Source organism: Lissotriton helveticus, chromosome 5_1, assembly GCF_964261635.1.
Source record: "Lissotriton helveticus chromosome 5_1, aLisHel1.1, whole genome shotgun sequence".
Taxonomy (NCBI): domain Eukaryota; kingdom Metazoa; phylum Chordata; class Amphibia; order Caudata; family Salamandridae; genus Lissotriton; species Lissotriton helveticus.
The window spans coordinates 1658508251-1658532511 of NC_136065.1; the positions used below are offsets into that span (position 1 = coordinate 1658508251).

General features: G+C 46.1%; 1 protein-coding gene across 1 annotated transcript in view; it reads left to right on the forward strand.

Annotated features, from left to right (window-relative positions):
- The window catches only part of OXA1L (OXA1L mitochondrial inner membrane insertase), a 204240-nt gene that overhangs the window by 176145 nt on the left and 3834 nt on the right, over window positions 1-24261 (forward strand). Inside the window, exon 8 of the mRNA XM_078644872.1 lies at window positions 2493-2655. Within this exon, the coding sequence (XP_078500998.1) occupies window positions 2493-2655 (163 nt within the window). The remainder of the gene's footprint in view (window positions 1-2492; window positions 2656-24261) is intronic.

A 24261-nucleotide genomic window follows, 5' to 3' on the forward strand; every position in this document is an offset into this window, starting at 1 on the left:
GAGAAACCCACCAAATAAGTTACTAATATTTACAAAAAGATGTTTGAGCCATTTTAATGTAAACCAGATTAAACAATGTTACAGCTCAGATTGTTTAGAAATATGTAGAGATTCTAGCTTTCCTTCAATGACTTATAATTCGGGGAAAAATGAACATGTTTCATAAATAACACCGTTCTACTGTTCACTGTTACTTTGTAGAGAAATAAATCGGACAGTATCTGTTTTCCTTGTTTCACCTGCAGCCATAATAATGCTGCTCTGAGGCCTGCCATTCCATTGCTTTTGGCTTAGTCAGCAGGCATTGCTACTTCCGAACTCAACTATTAATAAGTTAGTACATTTGAGCCGCTGTGCTATTTCTTAATTCTAGGCAACTAGAGATATCACTAGTCGCTGGCAATATAGAAATTAGAGACAGTCTTTTTTTCTACAGTGATTGCAGGCTCCGCGTATTATATATAGCAATAATAATGACATTAAAAGCTAATACTGCACATCATGAAGTGTTTCAACAGGAGCCATAAAATAATGGGCACCAATAACGTTATGCCATAACATAAGCAACATATATCTGTGACTCAGCATGAATTATCTCCATACCCCCATGTCCTTGTGCTGCGTCACATGCTGTATGTCACTACCATGTGCCAGCTATGGCCAGTTCTGTGTCTGGGGTAGAAGCAGGACACAAACCAAGTGCCTTTGAGGCCTGCTATAGGTGAAGGATGGTCCCCGTAGGCCCAAAAAAACTTATCAAATATTCAGGAAACTTCTGCATGGGTCTGGAACGACCGATCTTTGAGGCCCGAGGGTGCCCCCGTAAGCACTTTAAGGTATGGAAGAGATGGGCGGACTACAGGGGCCTGTTGCTGGACCCCCCAGTGGAACCAGAGGAAGATCTTTAACTCCCTGTGGCCGGACGGCCCCGTTCCCCCCCCCCACACACACACTTACCGCTTGAGAATTTTCATCGACACCGTCCATACACACATGCATAGGGTTAGGGTGGGATTCAGGGGAGGGATCCGGGAGTTGGGGATGAGTGGATAATTTAGTGATAAAGACAGAGATGATCGTTTCTTATGACCTTGTGCTGCAATGATTGTTGACTGAATACTCAATTCTATTTTCTTGATTGTATCGGAATGTCTGATGGTGCCTTCCCGATTGTGGGGGTCCGTCTTGTTACATATGCTCATCTTTGTCAATAAACTTGTTGTGAAAAAAAAAATATTCAGGAAAATAAATCCGCACAAACCTAGGAATGCTGTCCTGCACAGACACACACAAGCAGTTGCATGTGTGGACACATACATTCTTAAGAATATGGTACACACATGCACGCACACATTCCCACGCACTATTGCCTCTTCAGCTCTGCCTCTGTGTCCTAGAAGAGTGACCCAACTCTGGATTTATGCTCTGCTGCTTTGCCCTGCTTCACTCTTGTACACCAGTAATCACCCCTTGTCTAGACCTGGCCTCGGTAGCTGCAGTGTCCTGCACCGCATCGAACTGCAAGAGTGTGGCACAGTTGTTGTTACGGGAAAAAATGGTGCACTGGGTAGGTCACCACAACAGCAGCAGCACTAGGCGTCGAAAAGGGACAGACACGTATTCCTGTTGTCGTTGTCATGACTGCCAGGAACTCTTTCTTCAGAGGGACAGCTCTTGAGAGAGAGACAAACATAAACTGCCTCAGGATGCTCATAGTGCAGTACTTGGAAAAGGCCAGTTGATAGTGTGGCCCTACAGTCACCCCTTGGCCATATGAAATATAGTATTCATGTGTGTTGAGGATCTATTTTATAGCTTCTCAGCCACACCAGAGACACTGAAAGGCATGAGCAAAGTGTGTAATTGTCCGGAACTGCAACCTTCCAAATGCCCCCCTGGTAACGTGATCTTTCTTTCACTCGATCTTTGTCAATTATTCTATGTTGCTTCCTTCGTACAGGGTTGAATTAGGAGAAAATGGGCAATACAATTCAAAGTTGTTACGAATAGGGATCCCAATCTATGTTTATCCCAGGCCCAAACAAGTATTAAGATAACACTAAGCCACGTATGCGCAGTGCATTGCTTTTCCTCTAGGGTCCATTTATCAATCGAATTGCATGCAACCCAAGGAAAGGATTGAGGCTAGACAGGGTTATTGGGGTCAGAAAGTGACCAGGCTTGAGGGTAACACATTCTCTCTCTCTCTCAAGCACGCACACACGTCCCACTTTCTACAATAATTTCGTAACCATGAGAAGTTAGGGAGTACGTTTACACATAAGCCCACGCATAGCCTCCCCCTACATACTTGCCCTACATTTCACCAGTAAATCCTGTGCATGCTTTCGTCCTGCACCTTCTCGTTAATGCGGCACAGTGACATGCCTCCTGTGTGTAAACATCTGTCCCTCCTCTCTCCTTCAGACCATGATGATTCTCAGATGTATGTGCACACAGATATCTCAGCCTCTTTCTCCCTGGTTGCTCAGGCTATCTTCACCTACTGGATGACCTCCAACCTGTTCTCGTTGGCCCAGGTGGGCTTCCTGCGTATCCCAGCCGTGCGCACAAAGCTCCGGATCCCTGACCGAATCAAGCACGATCCGTCAGTGCTTCCACAGCAGGAGGGCTTCCTAAAGAGCCTCAAAGCCGGTAAGATCATCGGTGTACTAAAGAGATCCGGGGTGGGGTTAGAACTGCAACCTTCGAACTGGAATGAAATACTATCGGGGGCCAAAATTACATTTGACTTTGCAAAAGGGTATCAGTTGTTCTCTTTGCAAAATAATTTAAGGTCTATATTTGTGGGGTCTTAAAGTGAGGCTTGTACACATCGAAGAAAGATTCATTGGGGCAGTTATGGAATCTTTACTGAGGTTTCGAATTGGATGATGGTGCTGTCTTCTATGTGAAAAGGGCCAGATGCGCTATTAAAGTGCATGTTGTTGATTAAAATTAATATACATTTAAGACTAGCTTTAACTTGCTTTCAGTAATATCACAAATAAAGCATTTGGGATTATTAATTTAAGCCCTGTAAACCAATTAGGGGCGCCTAGACTTTCTGCATAGTGTACCTCATTTTGGTACACTACATAGAAAGCCAGCTTCCTACAAAGTGCATCCGCTATCATTTATTTATTTATTTATTTTATTTTGAAAGTTTTATAGAGCGAGAACAAGATCCTTACGGATATCAGGGTGCTTTACAGACATACTGTGAATAAGCATGCAAATGACTAATGATTAAGCAAAAACGTTTGAGAAAATAGATGTAAATGGTTACAACATAAAGAAAAACAATGTAAGGAGGTAACGATGCAAGGAGATCAATATACATACAGAATACAATATAAGTAGTCTCAAGCTGAAAGTATTGAGTTACTGGATTACATACAAAAATACAATATAAATAGTCTCAGGAGGAAAAGTATTGAGTTATCAGAATACAATAGTCAGAGTTCATGGAAATTTGGCTAAGAGGAGAGCTTTTACTTCTTTTTTGAAGGATGCTGGGGAAGAGATAAGTATGATTTCTGGAGGGAGGGCATTCCATTTCCTGGGCGCCATTCCTGAGAAGGAACGTTTATAGTTTTTTTTATTGTGGAATCTCTTAGGTTTCAAAAGAAGATTGTCTGCGCTTCTTGTCGCTCTTGATCCACCAGAGATTGTCAGTTTCTGAGCGAGATAACTGGGGGAATTGTGGTGTAAAGCTTTGTGGGTCATACAGGCGATTTTCAGATGTATTCTGGCTTCGTAGGGCAGCCAGTTTAAAGCTTTTAGATCAGGAGTGATGTGTGATCTTTTTTTCGAACCTATGATAAGTCTGGCTGCAGCATTAATAGAGGCTTTTAATGGTGCTATAGTTGATAGGGGGAGACCACAGAGGGCAGCACTTCCATATTCCACTCTTGGGATGACCAAGGCTTGGACTGCAGTTTTGAAATCCTTGGGAGGAAGGAAAGGTTTCAAGTTACGCAATGTGTTGATGTGGAAATTAGCTCCCTTCGTTGCATTGCTGATGTGCTGATGCATGTTGAGATTACCGTCGAGGGTTATGCCTAAAGATTTCGCAGAGTCCACAATAGTAGGTTGAACGTTGAGAGCAGTGAGATGATTAAGCCATGGCTGAATGATGGGGACTTTGGAGGGAGATGCTATTAGGAGGAATTCTGTTTTTAGCGCGTTAAGTTTGAGGTGATTCTCTGCTAGCCAGGTCTGCGTGTTCCTAAGCGTTGTTGAGTATTTTGATGTCATCGAGGGTGTGTATTTTGAGGTAGAGCTGGGTGTCATCAGCGTACATGTGAAATTGAGCATTGGATGCTTGGAGTAGTGCGGTAAGTGGTTCCATAACTAGATTAAACAGAGTAGGGGAGAGGGAGGATCCTTGAGGGACACCCAAAGTTACAGGAACTGGGGTGGACATAGTGTTATTGATTTTGAATTTTTGGGTCCTGTTGTGCAGAAAGGAGGTGAAACATTTGAGAACTGTCCCTGAGATACCCATTCTGAGATTCAACAGATCAAGTAAATTCTCATGTTTGACCGTATCGAAGGCTGAAGAGAGATCGAGTAGTATGAGGAGGCAGGAGCCATTCTGATCAAGTATTTGAAGTGCATCATCAATAATGTGGGTCATGGCAGATTCAGTGCTGTGGCCTGCTCGGAAGCCTGATTGGTATGGTTTGAGGAGGTGAAAGTGCTCAATGTGTTTAGTCAGTTGAAGGTGTACGCATTTTTCTAATAGTTTGGCTAGGGTAGGGATATTGGTGATTGGGCGATAGGTGTTAAGTTCGGAGGGGTCCGCTGTGGGTTTCTTTAAAATGGGCGAAACCTGTCCAACTTTGAGGGAATCCGGGATGCATCCTTGTTGAAGTGAGCTATTAATGATTTTGGTCCAAAGGGGGAGAAGTAATGGGATAAAGTCCTTTACAGCGTTTGCGGGTAGAGGGTCAGTGAGGTGATAGGAGGGTTTCAGTGTGCTAAGAATCTTGGCAATATTTTCTTCCGAGTACATTTCAAAGGATGACCATGAAGCATTGTTTTTTAACTCAATGGGCGTTTTACTGTGAGGGTTAGAGTAGAGATTTAGATCAGTAAGGAGGTCATTCCTGATGTTGTCTGTCTTTAAGTTAAAGAAGGAAGAGAATTCTTCACAGGACGGCAGTGCATTAGAGGTATTTGAGAGAGTTTGAGGGACATCTCTGGATTGAGTTTTTATTAACTCGAACAGTTTTTTGGTCGGTTTTTGGCTTGATCAAGCTGGAGGCTAAAGAAAGCAGTTTTCGAGCGCTTGATTTTCCTGAAGTAAGCGTTTCTTTTTTCCTTAAGTGTTATGAGGTGCAAAGCTGATGGGACAGATCTCCAGTTACGTTCTGCCTGTCTCATCGCTCGTCTATCATCATTAAGAAACCCGTCATACCATGGTTTAGAGATTTTTGAAGAAACATTCTTTAATTGAAGGGGGGCAGCTGCGTTGATAATTGAGGACATCGAATTGAGGCGAGTGGTCGGTAAGGACCTGCATGTCAACAACGCCAGTGGGAGGTAAGAGAAGATTGTGATTGAGGGAGGGTAGTGAGTTGGGGTTGAGTTTCTTCAGATCTCTCTTCCAGATCTTAGGTCTGGTGGATTGAGCTGGAATAAGCTTAATTTTTTTGATAATGAAGAAAGTGATAATGAAGTGGTCAGACCAGTCGCAGGGTTGGATTGACTCGAGTTGGATAGAGTCAGCTTTGGAGATGATAAGATCCAAGATAGATCCTTTGTCATGGGTGGAGCTGTTGCAAATTTGTGTGAGGTCTAGGTCGATGAGGTTTTTGAGGCTATTGACTAAAGAGTCGTTGTGGTCGTTCCAATGAAGGTTGAAATCCCCAAGGAAAATCTGTGTATGTAGACGTCCAGTGTTCGTTGTGATCAGATCCATGAGGTGCTCAGTAAAGGTGAGGTTGTCTCGTGGAGGGTGGTAGAGAATATGTAAGGAGCAAACAGGGTTAGCTTCGCTGATGATATCAAGACAAAGGTGTTCACAAGAGGACAATAAAGGAGAACTGACTCTATTGACTGCAAGATTGCTACGGTGAATACATGCACCCCCTGTTTTGCCAACCCTGTCTAGCCTAATGATGTGGTAGTTGGGGGGAACTAGAATGTCAATGAGTGGTGAGGAGGAGTCTGTTAACCAGGTTTCGGTTTCGGTGAGTATGATCAAGTCTAGGTCATGTGCGATAATGAGGCCTCCTTTCAAATGTTCTATATAGGGTGCTCTCCACAAAAAGCCTTTTGTTCCTATAGTGATGCCCCTCACAGCAGGGATGCCTCTCGTCTGGAGCCCCACAACAGAGGCACAAAGAGGTGTGAGGTTTCTGCATGTGGTAATCATCGACTTAACTGCAAGTGTAATCAAGGAAGACGAATACTGGGCCTAACCTAAAGAGCCCCCTTCATCTTGCACATTATCTGCAGTTCCACCCCATTCCTCTTGGTGTGGATTGTTTACCCAAAATCTTCCTCTGTGGGACAAAAAGACCCCTAGACACTAGGAGAAAAATATTCCCAAAAATAAAAAAGGGTTTTTCAGCTTATCCATGCATTACACATTGATCCTAGTCCAGAATGGGCACAACAGTTTTTCTGATTCGCCCTGGGGAAGATAGTTTGTGAACACCCTCCAACCACTTTTCTATGTAGCAAGGAAAAAACTATGGGTGTCTAGTGGGCTTTCTGCCCCCCAGCAGGGCATGTTTGAGTTATAAACCTTTTATCTGTTGTGGGTTGAGGGGTGGGGGCTAGGTCTGCCTGGATGGGTTGCCCCTACCCATTTATGCCCCTATTAAAATCCCTTGTCTAGTGGGCTTTCTGCCCCCAGGACGGGGGGTGTTGAGAAAGTCGTTTTGGCCTGGGAGAGGAGGGGGTTGCTCCCCCTCCTCAAAATCCACTCTCTACTAGACTAGGAGAAAAACACCTCCAATCTTCCCACGACAGGGGCAGAATGACTGCTAGAGATTATTATTATACCCCTATTAAAATCTCTGGTGCCTAGTAGGCTATCTACGCCCCCAGTGGCAGATTGGAGGCAATCTGCTGTGGGGGTGGGGGGAGACAAAAAATACTTTTGAACTCTCCTGTGGCAATCCCCAAACAGGGATCCACTAGAGAAAGGGGAGGGTTTGGCCTTTCTAATGATACCTCTCCCGTCTGAATCTGTGCTCGGGAGCCTGAGATGGGTCCCCAAACACCGAAGCAGTGTAAATGAAATGAGCCGATTAGATAATTTGACTTTCAATTGTAATGACATTAGCACTCTATGCGCGTTGATCGTCATAATTTTTTTTTTTATGTCTTGGGTTGCTGTGGATGCTCTATCCCAGCAGCCCGAAATTAAATTAAAATAATTAAATCCCTCTGGTGTTCGCACCAGAGAGATTTATTGCTGCAAGTACTCGGACTTGCTGGAACCGTCCATAGCACCTAAGCACTAATGCTATGGACGGCTTCAACACATCCATAGCACCCAAGCGATTTTGATGCCTTTTAGATATACAGGATGACCCAATGGTTTGACTATAACACCAATCTCCATGGGAATATCAGCCCATACTTGTTCCCTGCAAAGCCCACCCCACTGGACAACACTGCTACATAGTATGAGGTCCCCTAAAGGGTAGCTACCTACCAGAAGGAAGAAATGCATAAGCAGACATAGGATGACAATATCCCCGCTGGAGACGCTTTCTGCCACCCTGCGTTCCGTTCATTGCATGCCCATGTTTAAAGGAATGCTTAAGCCCACTCCTGATATATTTAAAGAAGTGATAAAGGCTAGAGTTATCACCCCCAGGGTGTATAAAAAAAATATAAGGCATCCCCTTCTGACCCTGTTAACATTAGGGGCCAACTGCAACCAGACTCCCTTGTAGTTCACACCTCCCGCAAGCCTGCCAACACCTAGGGCATGGGGGATGCTGTGCCTTCAAAAAAGAGAAGTAAAATTATAGATGTGGCCGGGAACTCGTCGGTACTCAGTCTGCTACACGTTGGCATATCACCAATTCTCTTGGATTTCTTTCCTGATATGATAGGGCACTCTGGGATGAAGTGGAGGACCTGCTTCAACATCTCCTAGACCAGAAAGCAAAACGGGGGCAAGAGCTTATGGCACAGGGCAAAATCATCTTGAATACTAATAATCGATGTGCGATTGATGCAGCTGGCACTGCCACCCGCAAAAATAATTCTTGTGTCCTTCGACGACCTGCCTGGCTGCATGTTTCCGGCTTCATGCCGTAAGTACAGCAGCATCTACCCATCCTGCTCTTTAATGAGGAGCTCTTCTTCGGACCGCAAGTTGACCAGATGCTGGAAACAAAAGGGCACGGATACCACAAAAGCCATGAGACCATTATAAACCCCCTCCACCAATGGCTCCCTTTTGTTGGTCTTCGTACATTGGAGGTGCAAAAAACACCACCCTGAGGCATCCACTACTTTTCCCATACAGCAGCATATCCCTTCTCGGCGCTGCTACAGAGGGGGATACATCAGGATGTCAATATGGGTTTCTGTTCCAGTGAGGGAAAATCATCCCGGACCAGTGGGTTCTCAACATATAGACTAGGGGTATTGTGTAGAGCACACTCACCACCAAACATCCTACTCCACAAATGCATCTTCTCCAAGTCCATCAACTCGTGCTTCAAGAGGAGCTGCAGGCACCTCTTAGCTAGGGAGCCATAGAGCCTGTGCCACCTCAACACCACGGCAAAGGGGTATACTCCCTATATTACCTTATTCCCAAGTAGAGCGGGTCACTCAGGCCCATCCTCGACGTCGGACCCCTCACACACCCTGTCCGAACACTTCTACATGGTAACATTCCAGGATGTCATTCCACTACCTCAGCAGGGCGACTTCATGACCACCCTCGACTTGAAGGAAGCCTACTTCCACAGCTCCATCCACCCTGCACATCACTGGTTCCTTCAGATTGTGGTAAGTGGTCAACATTTTCAATTCAAGGTGCCGCCCTTTGGATTCACCACAGCCCCCATGGTGTTCATAAAGTGTCTTGCTGTGTGTGTCATCTCAAGAGGAACGGCATCCATGTCTTCCCTCACTTAGACAACTGGCTGATCAAGAGTGCAACACAACAGTCCTTAGCGCACACACAAGTCACCATAGACCTCTTACACGATCAAGGATTTACTATCAATACCACAAAGTCCCACCTCCATCCCTGCCTTTCTTGGGTAATACTCATTAACCCTGTCACAAGGAAAGCATTCCCCAGACTGACCGGGTCCAAGCTGTTGCCCCTTTTTCAGCCAGATCGTCAGCTAACAGTCAGGAAGGTCTTGCACCTCCTCAGCATGATAGTTTCCTGTATTATAGTTCCACATGCCAGGTTGTACATACGCCCCCCTACAGGAGTGCCTAGCGGCAGCGTGGTCTCTTATACAGGGTCACTGGAAGAATTTAGTGTTGATCTGGAGCCGCACTATCAATGCAGTGGTGGAATGACAACAACCTGTTGCAAGGTCGCCCCTTTTTAGACACTGTGCCATAGGTGACCATCACAACAGATGCCTCCCTCACCGGTGGGAGGAGGGTGGGTGTGGAGAGTGGAGGGGGGCACTTACAGGACTTAACTATACAAGGGATGTGGCCACTCCATTACCAGGGGCTCAGTATCCACTACCTAGAGTTGCGTGCCATCCAGCTATCCCTCAAAGCATCCCTACCTCACATTTAACAGACGATAGTCTTTGTTCGCACAGACAACACAACTGGTTTACTCACAGAAACAGGGGAACACTCACTCTCTACAGTTGTCTGCTGTAGCCTTGGGCATTTGGCGATGGGCTATCCATGACTGGGTGCATCTACTGATCGAGTACCTATCGGGTGGGCAACAATTTTGTAGAACTGTTCAGCAAGATGCAGCAACAAGCCCATGAGTGGGAACTCCACCTGCAAGTCGTCCTCCTGTGCTTCCGCCATTGAGGGGTTTCCCCACATAGACCTCTTCGCCACTGCTAAAAACACAAAATTGACACACTTCGCCTCCAGATTTCCACACCAACGGTGTGGATAAACTTGTCAGGGATATTTGCCTACGCTTTTCCGCCTCTCCCACTTCTTCCATCCCTCTTCACCCTCATTCTGGTGGCATCCACCTGGGCCAGGTAGCCCTTGTTCACCACCCTCCTCCACCAATCACTAGTACCACACGAGACGCTCCCCAACTGGCCATATCCTCTCACCCAAAACCAAGTCCCACTCAGATCCCTAAGCAGCTCAGTCTTGTGGTTCAGCTATCTCAACCTGCTTCAGAATGTATAACCATCCTTTATGGAGACGTGCAGGCCTACCACCAGAGCTTGTTATGCAGTAAAATGGAAAAGGTCTGTGCACTCCTATCTCCGTAGACCTGTTGACCCCCTTAAGGCAACAAGACACTTACTCAAGTCTTTTCTGAATTATACTTCTGCCTGCCGATTCTTCACCTTTGAATATCTCAGTCACTACTCTGGGTCCGCGAAACATTTGAATTATCTTGCCGGCACCGTAGGTGACACTGACTCTGACTCAACGCCAAAAATGGGGTTATGGCGACATCAGTTCTGTTTATTCTGCTTCTTTTGACACAGGTCGGGAATTTCACTCCTCAAGTATAAGGTGAAGAGATTTTGCTTTCCAAATTGTTTTGGGGCAGTGCTAGAGACATGTCCCCAACAATGAAGTGAGGGTTCAAACCATACCTCAGGTGTGACAAGCAAATGTCCATCACAAATCACCACGAAGACTGTGGTGTCTCAGTTCAACACACGACTCCTTAACCTGTGACTTCTGTCTCCACATAAACCCCAGGGCCATCAAAGGGACGCGAGGCCAAGATTGTTATGGCCTGCACCAGAGATGACAGTAGAGCTCATTGATGGTCAAGAGCCAAAAGGAGGAGCTCTAGATCACCTTTTCGTTCCTCCCCTTTTTCTTACTTTCAAGGAAGAAGAACAAAAACACCAGAATAAAATCGGCAGCACGCTGCTACTCCTAGAAAATAGAAATGGACTTGTAAGTCGCCTCTTCTGACTTCACCCCAACAATTTTCCTCTCTGGTATTCAAATTAGTGATGTCTTATCAGACTTAGTTGGAGCCACCTGGCCCGGTGCAAGCACCAGGGCATTCTTTAGTACAGAGATTGAAGACAGTGTACCAGGAGTTCTCAGCATGGGGTACCAACTTGGCCTTATTTATCCAGTCCATGTTCAATATGCTCTGGAGAGCGGTGTGGAACGCTTTTCTACTCAAGTCTTAAACTAGCCTTCAGTGTTTTACGGGTTTTTCATAGTGCCCCGTAAATTCGGTCCTCTACCAGGCCCCTTGTCAGAGCTAGCAACTCCAGGGCTAGTGCTGCCTTGGACCACCTCCAACTCTAACTTTCGGCTCCATATACAGTGCCCCCACCACCACCTGTGGTACCCCAAAAGCCCCTTCGAACCACATTGACACTTGGTGAAGAGGATGAGGTCTCGAAGAGAGGCTCCGTGCCAGTTCTAGGGAAAAAGAGCTATGGCCCACAGACACTCTACACAATCTCTTTGATTCAGACTCTGACCAACAGTCACCACATGGTCAAGAAGATGCTAATAGCACTAACCACTTGTCTTTCTCCGAAGCTTTGCATCTGCTGGCTTTTTAATGAATTGGAAACATCGCCATAAAGGTTGAACAGGTAGTAGCACAAAACTTCACACCTACCCTTGGAGACCGCACCTTCTCATACCTGCATCTTTGGCTGAAGACTTTGTAGGTTCAGGCTTCTCCCGCTACAAAATGTAATCCCAGAGCTTTTCCCATTCCCTTCTCCCACGTGAAATCAAATTGGAAACTGTGGGAAAGCTGTGTTTTTCTGAAGTCAACTCCGCATTGCATTCACTGAATGCTGATTGTCATTTATGATACTATACTCATACCCATGGATTATGGCATCATTGGTGCTTCCTAACCAGCTCTCCCAGTGTCTCCTGTGCACATAGGCAGTACTGGATATGAATTTACAATGAGCTTTCACTCCTCGGGGGGGGGGGGGGATAGCCCCGAGACACCTATGGGTATTTGCACACTTTATAAATTGTTTTAACATAAAATACGGGACATTCAGAATATGATTAAGATGTTTCATCTGCAAGCTTTTATTCCAGTCCGGACAGTCTTGAATCTATTCAGACTATTCGCTTCTTCCATCCTCCTGTTCACTCATGCATGCTGGCACTTGAGGGGTCTTCAGTGGTGCCTCCACAGACAGTGGTTGCAACCTCAGGGAGATCTGGGAGACTTTATTGTGATTTCCTGGTAAATTAGTGGGGACCAGAGGAGAACCTGTCTTTTGGGAGGTCTTTCCGTCTCCCACCTAGAGTGGGGGTAACAGGCACGTCCACCTTCAGGTGGGGGTGCCCTTCTGTGGGATCAGAAGGCTCTGGTCACCAGAGGAACAGAGATTGCGTATCCATCTCGTAGAACTCTGGTCAATCTAGCTGATGCTCAAGGCTTTTGTCACATCTCTTCACAATCAGCCTGTTTAGATTGTGACAGACAACCAGGGGTCTGACCGTCTATGTTCAGAAGTGTTGAGGCTCTGGTCCTAGGGCATACCAACAGGGGTTGTGGTTGGTGGTCAAGCCTCTGGCAGGTTCACTCAGCATCCGAGTCGATGGCCTCAGTCAGTGTCATTTTGCTGACCACGAGTGGCGTCTCTCTTCAAAGGTGGTGCAGGACACCTTTGCCATGTGGCGCATACCTCAGGTGGATCTGTTTGCTGCACATGACCTAACCCATTGCCCAGCCTTCTGTGCCTTCCAACATCAGTTGCAGGGAAGCCTTGGAAGATATATTGAAGTGAAGTGAAGGTTTCCAATTCTCTTTGCGTTTCCTCCATACCATTGAGTCCTCTGGTTCTGAGGAATATTCAGCAGTAACAGGCCCATGGTATTCTCATCACCGTGGACTGTCCGAGAAAGGTGTGGTAGGCAAACCGTCTAGACCGCTCCCTGTGTCCTCTCCAGGTCACCTGCTCAAAGTGGACCTCTCTCAATCAGAGGGCCAAGTCAGTTTTACAACATTTTCTTATTTAATTTTCTTCAGACATATATACAGGGAATGTTCCTTGGAATTCTATACAAAGTGGAGGAACTGCAGGCAGAGTATCTATTAGAAGAAAAAGTTGGTTACCTTTGGTATCAGTATTTATGATGGATACTCTCTCCACCTGAAGATTCCTCACATTTCTCACCCTCTTCCCCTTTCTGATGGAAATGTAAAAACATATGTAAACACCTTCTAAAAAGGATGCTTGTATGCAAATATCTCTTGTACAGCCCGCGAGTGTCGGGTATCCTTCCGAAACAAGCCAAAAGAGTTGCAAACTGTTAAACTATTAATTGATGCAGGCTCCTTTAGACAAATGATTTCATGTATCTATAAAGCCCACAAAGCGGATTGTGGGGTTGACGTGGCCGGGATTCAGAATCCGTGGCTAGCGGACTTGTTGTCACCTCTTACTGATGGCGAATGAAGGAAGGTGTTTGCTCAGGTACAGAAGGTGGCCAGCAATGCCTGCTTTAAGCTCACACAATTTAATTATCTGCACCGTACTTATCCGACTCCTCATTGACTTCCTCATTTCAATGCGGCATGTCCCTCGATGTGTCCCCGGTGTGGGCTGGGATCAGCGATGTTCCTACATATGACTTGGGACTGCTTACAGTTACGGGATTTCTGGTCGGGAGTGTTAGAGGTGCTACGTGGTGCCACAGGGCTCCGAGTTGAGGCGTCTGTTATGCACTGTCTATTGGGTGTTCTTTTGACCCCGAAAACAGAGTTGGAAATGAGGTATGGGTCTTGTAGACCTCTTGGGTCTTGTATTGGCTAAACGCTGTATTGCAATTCACTGAACACGTCCTGCACCTCCTGTGCTGGAACCTTGGAGAGCGTATTTAAGTGAGTGGGGTGTGGCCGAGAAGTGGCGTTTGCATCTTGTTCGCACAGATGTAAATGCAGAACGTGACCTAGAGATCTGGGGGATATGCTGAAGAGATTGATGTCGGAGGAGGAATTGGAGGTGGTGCTCACACCTTCTGCCTCATCCATGCTGGTGCTGGGGAAGGGCCCCTTGCCTGTCTGATTTTGTGAGACTGGGACCATAGATTTGGTTTACCTGTGCGGGGGAAGAGGTGCTGCCTAGAGTGACTGTGACTGCGGCGGCGGGGTGATGACTGCACCCTCATACATGTCTGAAAGTCCCACTTGAGCTGGGGGGACTACATTTTGTTCCTTCCCGCTGTTGGGGCCTAGTCATCTTGAGACAGCCGCTGGTAAACAGGACCCTATGTGCCGCCGGACTCAGTCGACTCTTATGGGTGCCCCCGTCTAATGGGGAGGGCTGCTGTCTCCCTCTGACCCCCCCTGGTGCCTGGACATTGCTCCTCTTTTGTTTTTGTTCATTGTGTAGTGCACTTGTGAGTGTTTGTGCCCCTCGCTTCTTTGTTGCTGACACATCTGTTTTTTATACATGGATAATGGTTATATCACTCACATAGGAGTTGTATTGTATACTAGTGTGGTGATTGGGCACTCTTTAATTGCCTCTACATTGCCTGTGCTGACAGTGGTGCTTGGCTCTCCTGTTCCAAATGTCTCACTTGAATTCCAGGATATATACTGCTATGTGCTATTTTCTCAATAGTATGTCTGCCGTGTACTGATGCATACTGAACCATGCTATGTATGTTCTGCACCTGTTTTCGCTCTGGATGTTCTTCAGTGACTGAGGCGTGTTGACCCATGCCCCCTGTTGTAACTTTGGTTTGCTGAAACAAAGTATGAATGACAGTTAAACAAACCAATGGATGAAAAGGGCATACAAAAAAGTCCCTCAATGTATGTTTATATGTATGCATTTTTTATTTATTAATTGTTAGGATTACATGAGACTGGGGAGACCGCTAAAGCCGTCTCTAGAGCAGATCTAAAAGGACTGAGCAGCAGCGCTCTAGCACTATTGGCTAATCCTAATCATCTGACAAACAAGAAGGAAGGAGTTAAATCTGAAGTGAAATATACACTAGAACAAATGCGTGCAGCCTACCAAAGACAGTGCCCATATTAAAATGTAAAATGCAAAACGACAGTTGATGGACAGAATGCAGAACAATGTCATACATTCACCCCAGTACAGAGATCTGGGCCTGAATCCATCGTTTTTTTGCACTCCACACCACCCCAGTTCAGACATGACCATATGCAAATCAGCCTTGACCCTGTGCCTCATGGGAACAGTCCAGCCCGAACTGCCAAGCCATGTCTTACCTGGACCGGAATCAAGCATCCTAGGACCGGTTTCTGGCTATCAGCCGTCTTCAGCCAGGATAGCTTGACTCCAGTGGTGTGGAGAGCATGGGACTCACGTCTGAGCATACCCATCCCACTCGGGGTGATAAATGCAGACGGCTGAAATGCCAGAAACCGGTCCTCGGAAGCTTGTTTCCGGTCCAGGGAAGGCATGACTTGGCAGTTCGGGCTGGACTGTTCCCATGAGGCACTGGGTCAGACTGATTTGCATATGGCCATGTCTGAACTGGGGTGGCAGAGTGGGCTAAAGAACGGTGATGGATTAAACCCAGATCTTTTGACTGGGTATGAGTGTTTGATTGGTTCAGATGCTCTGTCCATCACCACCCCCTTTTGTACCCCTATTAAAATGTAAGCAGGAGGGAAAGACCAGGGTAATTCAGCCAGACACAGCCAAGGAGATGTGATATATTTTTAAATCATGCTATCACCCAACCATAAACTAGACTGTTTAAGGCCTTTATATTTTTCAATACCGTTATGTGCCCATTGGCTAAGTTTGTTATGCGTTTCAAACCTGAGTACCAATTGTTTGCAGAAGGCTCTTTAGTAATCATACATTTGGCAAGCCAAGCAAAGGCCAATCACACTCGCTCTTACAGTAGCTGCACTCAAAGCCACCCTGGTAATCAAATGTAGCAAATTGACTCAATAGGCAAAAATTATAGGCTCTACCTTGACACCCATCCACCCTTCATTCCCCTTAGATGATTTCACACGCCCTCAAGAGATTTATGATGTGAATACATAATAACTAAAGCAACAAGCGAAGCAACCTAGTTATCCTTTCAGTAGACCTTTTTAGGTCAAAGTCCACCAGACAGCACAGCTGTCTGGCTTGTTAACAATATCTTGGGGACATACAGAAAGCTTCCCTGGGAATGCATTCCACCCATTAATTACTATTGGCTTTGTTGTTTATAACACATATTTGCTTGCTTTATATTTGCTGGCTCTATTTGTTTTTGGCTGTCCAGCTTGAGTTTGTTCCTTCCCTTGCCCAAACACTGTTTACTATATTCTCCACAAGTGCTTGCTTTCTTTGAACGGTCCTTTAAATCTTGATCCTATCTCATCACATTTGTTGTGCTTTCAAAGGCAGAAGTCCATGTCAGCCTGTGTCTTCCTCGGAGCTTGATGTTTACGTTTCTTTCTCTGATTGCAAAGTGAGATTATTTGTGATCTTCAAGCTGATTATTGGAGGACTGCTTGAGATGGCTGGATTATGTTATTTTTTTTTTATAGCAGACAGCAAACGTTTAAATGTCTGTAGGTGAACTGTGAGGATATGTCCGTATATATCAGACTTGGAAAAGCACAAAGGAAGAGCATACATTTTTTGCTAATTCTGAAGTGTGGTGTAAATGGATATGTTTGAGGCATATGAGCTGCAGATCTCACACTTAGCATTAGATTGCCATCTGGTGTTGGGCTCGGATGATTGCATGTTGTTGTCGTCTTGGGAGAAGTCTTTGTAGTCACAAGATAGGTGACCCCTCCCTTGGACGATGGTGCGCATAGGCATCGACACCATCCTTAGATTGTTTTTTTCTGCCACTGGGTTCGAATGTAACTTTTGCGCTCCGGTTCAAAATCTACTTTGTAAGTAGTTCGACGCGAATAAACTTACTTAAATTCTTCAGATTCACTTTTAAACATCTCGACCCTCGACTCGACTTCATCAGCTCGATTCTCGTCGACGCGGGCCGTTGGGCCTATCCACGCCGTTAGACCTACAGCTCATGGAAAGGACGCCATGCAAGAAATGCCCCTAATGTGGAGCAAAATTCCCGCACAGTGACCATCACAAGGTCTGTAACCTGTGCTTATCACCTGAACACGACGAGTCCAGCTGTCAAGCCTGCGCATCCTTTCGATCGTAGACCATTCGAGATCGAAGGGCCCGTTGACACATCATGCAGAGATCAGCTCCTGAACCAGTGGACTTATTCGACGAAGGTCCAGATGTTACAGAAGAAGATTCCCAAGATCTCGAAATCATATCTGAGGCAGATGACTCCGATGACTCCATCACTCTGGGTCAACGAGTGAGTACTACTGCCCCTAACCCCCCACCGAAATCAAAGGCAATGGTCAACACTCCGCCTGCTGGGCCCAGTCGCGACCGAAAACATACTTCAGGAGCCCCGCCCTCGAGCCCGTCTCCGAAGAAAATCGAAAAGCCTTCCAGTAGCTCCAGACCGAGCAAACCGCACGTGCCGATCCCACCAGCGCCATCAGCACCAAAACCGAAGAAGTCCCTGCTCCGAAACCAGTTCCCACGCTGCCGACTTCAAAAGATAAATCTGGCCCGAAAACTCCCAAGCCCGTAGACAAGCCGGCTTTGGAAGCTTCCATACCGAAAGAAACCAGCTTCAGCTCCGAAACCAAGATCATCGGAGCCAAAACCTTCACCAAAGGACTCGATCACCCTCCTAAGGCTAAGGACAAAAACAAACAACAACCCCGCTCGGAACCGAAAAATCGGCATCGAAAGCGGAGGAAGAGGAGCTTTTTCATCCTGATCCTAAGCAGAAAAAGATCTATATTGATCCAGAGACTGGACATGTTACCACTGCACCATATAGAAAGAGGAAGTTAGACACAGCACCTGTTCCTCCTGTGCCTGTGAAGAAGAAGGACTTTGCCACATTGCCTATGCACCCTTCTGCTCCTACACTTCCTTCTAACCCACCTCCTCTCCCTAAAGTATTACACTTCAAAATTCTCCTCCTCATTTTTCTCCACCTCATACACCTCCTCATAACGATGATGATGAGGACATAGGGGTAGGGGGTGACCCAGATGACCTTTTACATACCCAAATGACCCATGTGATTGGGAGTACCCTGTCCCACAAGACATACCGGACATCCCAGATCCACACACATACCCCTCAAAACCATCTCCTCCAGAAGATAATATTGGTTTTGGACATATAATTAATAGAGCTGCCATCTATCATGGAGTCACAATGCACTCAGATGAGGCAGAAGAGGATTTTTTATTAGATACTTTTGAACAGTCCCAAAAGTCAGTACAAATATTACCCATGATTAAAGGGGTCATTAAGCATGCCCCCGAAGTATTTAAAGATCCTGTACGTGCTAGGATTCTAAACCCCAGAACAGAAAAGAAGTATAGGCCTGCCCCTGGAGATCCTGCCTACATTAAAGGACAGCTACCCTTAGATTCTCTAGTCGTTTCCAATGCTAGAAAGCACGCTAACTCCCAAACGTAAGGAGAAGCGCCACCTCTTGATAAAGAGTCTAAACTGCTAGACGCTTCAGGTAAAAGAATAGCTGCCCAAGCAGGCAATACCTGGCGCATAGCTAACACACAAGCACTGCTCGCAAGATATGACAGAGCCCATTACGACCAGTTAGAAACACTACTACAGAACTTGCCTGACCACTATAAGACACAAGCAAATGATCTAATACAAGAGGGTAAGCTAATCTCAAATGCATCAATCAAATGTGCACTGGATGCAGCCGACACTGCCTCTCGAGCAATAAATACCAGTGTCCTCCTTAGACGCCACGCATGGCTACACATCTCCGGTTTTAAACAAGAGGTCCAGACTACTATCCTTAATCAGCCATTTAACTAACAACCGCTTTTTGGGCCGGCTGTAGACACGGCACTAGAAAAGATGAAGAAAGACACTGAGACTGCCAAATCTATGGGAGCTTTACAGTCCCCACAAACAAGAGGCTCCTTTCGTCGCTCCTTTTACAGAAGAGCCTCTAAACAAATGGGAGCAGACAACTCCTCTTCCTTTAAAGACAATACACAAACATCCCCCAACAGAGGATATTTTAGAGGAGGATACAGAGGAAACAGCAATAAAGGAAGAGATTGAGGTAACCACACCAATCATACCTCTCCCACCACAAAACAGTGACTTCATTCCGCTCCCCCCACAACATTCCACTCCTGTCGGGGGGAGATTAGCACAGTTCCTACTGGTCTGGAATTCCAACACAACAGACAAATTATCCAGTATGGTTACTGTCTAGAACTTACAGCTACCCCTCCACATATACCACCCAGACAGCGTCCCATGTCCACAGAACATCTTACGCTACTAAAACAAGAGGTTCTGTCATTGCTTCAAAAAGACGCAGTAGAGATAGTTCCCTTACAACATCAGGGACAGGGATTTACTCGCTGTACTTCCTAATACCCAAGAAGGACGGGACACTAAGACCAATTCTCGATCTCGGGCCTCTCAACCTATATATACACTCAGATCATTTTCGCATGATCACTTTACAACAATTGCTCCCACTGTTACAACAAGGCGATTTCCTTGCCACACTATATCTCAAGGATGCCTACTTCCACATTCCCATACATCCTTCTCACAGCAAGTATCTAAGGTTTGTACTAGAAGGACAACACTATCAGTTCAAAGTCCTTCCATTCGGGGTGACAACTGCACCAAGAGTGTTCACAAAGTACCTTGCAGTAGTAGCAGCACATCTCGGCAGACAACAAATCCATGTCTTCCCATATCTAGACGACTGGCTGATAAAAGCCAGGTCATTCAATCAGTGTGTTCAACTCACTCATCAAACAATTCAAACATTACACAACTTGGGATTCACAATCTACTACACCAAGTCGCATCTCCAGCCCTCTCATATACACCAATATCTGGGGGCTATGATAAACACCTCTAGCGTATCCCAGACCAGCCAGGATAGCAAGCATTCAAGCCTTAGTCACACAATTTCAAGACCAACACTCTCCCAGCCAGAGTGTTCATGCAACTCATAGGCATGATGGCATCTTGCATTTTTATTGTACCATATGCAAGACTTCAAATGCGTCCATTACAAGAATGTCTAGCACATCCGTGGAATCAGGCTCAAGGACAACTTACAGATCTGGTGATGGTGGACAGTCGCACATATCACTTTCTGCAGTGATGGAACACCAAAAACTTGTCCAAAGGGCGGCCGTTCCTCGAACCTGTTCCACAGATAGTACTTACAACAGACTCATCTCTCACAGGATGGGGAGCCCATTTCCTAGACCATACAACTCATGGAAGATGTACCACTAAGTGCTCCACATCAATCAACTGGAGCTGCTAGCGATATTCCTAGCACTAAAATCTTTCCAAGTACATGTACAGAACAAAGCTTTCTTGATCAGGACGGACAACATGACAGCCATGTACTACATACAAAAACAAGGAGGCACACATTCTCTGCAACTGTCCCAGCGTGCACAAACCATTTGGAGATGGGCCATTTCACAAAAAAATATATCTTCTAGCCGAACACCTTCCAGGAGTTCACAATCAGATGCAGATCTGTTAAGTCGACAGACACAACAGATTCACGAATGGGAACTACATCCACAAGTTCTTCTACCATTTTTCCAGAAGTGTGGCCAACTAGACGTAGATCTGTTTGCCACACACAAAAACGCAAAATGCCCAACCTGCGCCGCCAGGTTTCCACACCCGCTGTCCAAGGGCAATGCGATATGGATGATCTGGTCAGGCAGATTTGCGTACGCTTTTCCGCCACTCCCACTAATCCCACTAGTGGCACGCAAGCTCCGACAACAGTCTCTCAAACTAATCTTATTAACTCCCACATGGGCACGCCAACCGTGGTTCACAACGCTGCTAGAACTCTCACTAGTTCCACACCAAAGACTGTGCCCGTCCCCATCCCTGTTAACGCAGAACCATGGAGAGATCAGACATCCAGATCCAAGTCAACTGAATCTGGCAATCTGGCTCCTGACGTCTTAGAGTTTGGTTAACTTAACCTGCCACCAGACTATGAACATCATTAAAGAAGCCAGATGACCCACTACTAGAGCTTGCTATGCTGCAAAATGGAAAAGGTTTGCCATTTACTGCACTAATAATCATATTAATCCACTAGATGCTTCCATCCAGAATATCATTTGCTATCTACTGCATTTGCAAAGATGTAATCTAGCATACTCATCTATACGTTTACATCTTGCAGCACTCGCTGCGTACTTACAAAACAGACAACACTTGTCACTATTTAGAGTCCCTGCAATTAAAGCATGTTTGCAAGGACTAAAGAGGGTCATTCCTCCTAAGTTACCACCCTCTCCAGTGTGAAACCTTAATATTGTTCTTACGAGGCTCATGGGACCCCCATTTGAACCTTTACACAAATGTGAACTACAATTCCTCACATGGAAAACAGCTTTCCTAGTGGCCATTACCTGTCTTAGAAGAGTAAGTGAGATTCAAGCTTTCACTATACAAGAACCATTTTTACAATTACATCGTAACAAAGTAGTCCTCAGAACAAATCCAAAATTCCTTCCTAAGATAATCACCTACTTTCATCCTAATCAATCAGTGGAGTTGCAAGTGTTTTTTTCAAAACCCAGACTGTAGCAGAAAGAGATCTACACACCCTTGACATGAAAAGAGCCCTTCTTTATTACATTGACAGAACTAAACCCTTTCGCAAAACAAAACAATTGTTTGTAGCTTTCTCTCCACCACATAAAGGCAATCCCATCTCTAAATCAGGTATTGCAAGGTGAATTGTAAAATGTATCCAAATATGCTATCAGAAAGCAAAACGCACATTTTCAATTTCTCCTAGAGCGTATTCCACACACAAACTAGGAGCATCTATGGCTTTCTTGGGGACCATCCCCGTAGAAGACATCTGTAAGGCAGCAACATGGTCTGCACCACACACCTTCACTAAACACTATTGTGTTGATGTACAAGCCAAGCAGCAAGCTGCTGTGGGCCAAGCCGTCCTCAAAACTCTCTTTCAAACTACTGCAACAGATACAGGGGACCACCGCTAGGGGAGACACTGCTGGATAGTCTATGCTAAGTCTGAGATCTGCAGCTCATATGCCTCGAACCGAAAATGCTACTTACCAGTATGCATCTGTTCTTGGCATGTAGAGCTGCAGATTCTCACACGCCCAACCCGCCTCCCCGGGACCTGTATCTGTCCCAGTTCTATCTTAATTCGATATACACACATGGAGATCTTTTTTCTTTCTACTAACTCCATCATTTCCCATCATGGCGAAAAACAATCTATGGATGGAGTCGATGCCCATGCGCACTAGCGTCGAAGGGAGGAGTCGCCTATCTCATGACTACAAAGACTTCTTCCAAGACAACAACAACATGCAATTATCCGAGCCCAACACCAGATGGTGATCTAATGCTAAGTGTGAGAATCTGCAGCTCTACATGCCAAGAACAGATGCATACTGGTAAGTAGCATTTTCCTTTAATATGATCAAAACAAATCAGTACACTAGGTGATGACATTTTCACACATTATCGTTTGTACGCTGTATATTTTGATCAGCAAAACTGTATGTCTCTGGAAATGTAATGAATGGGCATTTAAAGTGAAGATGGGTTGTCTATAATGGCACTGTTCTACCACACAATGTATATTCTACTCTACACCACTCCACACTATGCCACTCGACACTGCATTATTGCACTCTACTCGGCACCCCTCCACGTCACTCTTCGCTTCTCTACTCTGCAACACTGCACTCTATGCCAATCCACTCTACGTCACTCTAATCTTCTCTGCGCCACTCTAATCTTCTCTGCACTCCTCTTCGCCACTGCACTCTAGCATGCACCAATCCGCTCTGAAACAAATTTACTCTGCACCACTGCACTCCATTTGGGGCCTCTGCACCAATGCACTCTGCACCAATGCACTCTGCACCAATGCACTCTGCACCAATGCACTCTGCACCAATGCACTCTGCACCAATGCACTCTGCACCAATGCACTCTGCACCAATGCACTCTGCACCAATGCACTCTGCACCAATGCACTCTGCACCAATGCACTCTGCACCATTGCACTCTGCACCATTGCACTCTGCACCATTGCACTCTGCACCATTGCACTCTGCACCATTGCACTCTGCACCATTGCACTCTGCACCATTGCACTCTGCACCATTGCACTCTGCACCATTGCACTCTGCACCAATGCCCTCTGCACCAATGCCCTCTGCACCAATGCCCTCTGTACCGCTTCGCTCTACACCGCTTCGCTCTACACCGCTTCTCTCTACACCGCTTCGCTCTGCACCGCTTCGCTCTGCACCGCTTCGCTCTGCACCGCTTCGCTCTGCACCGCTTCGCTCTGCACCGCTTCGCTCTACACCGCTTCGCTCTACACCGCTTCGCTCTACACCGCTTCGCTCTACACCGCTTCGCTCTACACCGCTTCGCTCTACACCGCTTCGCTCTACACCGCTTCGCTCTACACCGCTTCGCTCTACACCACTATACTCTACCCTGCAACACTCTATGCCATTGCACTCTATGCCATTGCACTCTATGCCATTGCACTCTATGCCATTGCACTCTATGCCATTGCACTCTATGCCATTGCACTCTATGCCATTGCACTCTATGCCATTGCACTCTACACCGTTGTACTCTACATCACTGCACTCTAAGACTGTCTACTCTGCAACACTGCACTCTGTGCCACTAAACTCAATGCCGCTGCACTGTACGCTGTGCCACTCTACTGTATACCTCTCTACTTTACGCCACTGTACTGTAAACTACTGCTTTCTATGCCAGTGCACTAAACACCACTGTACTTAAAACCAATGCACTCTACGCCAATTACTCTGTACTAACTACACTCTACACCATTATACTCTACAACACTGTATGCCACTGCACTCAAAGCCACTCTATTGTAAGCTGCACCACTGTACTCTACGCCCCTGCTGTTTGCACCCCTCTACTCTGCACATCCCCACTCTGCCACTGCACTCTCCGCCACTGAATTCAGTGCTACTCTACTCTGCACCAC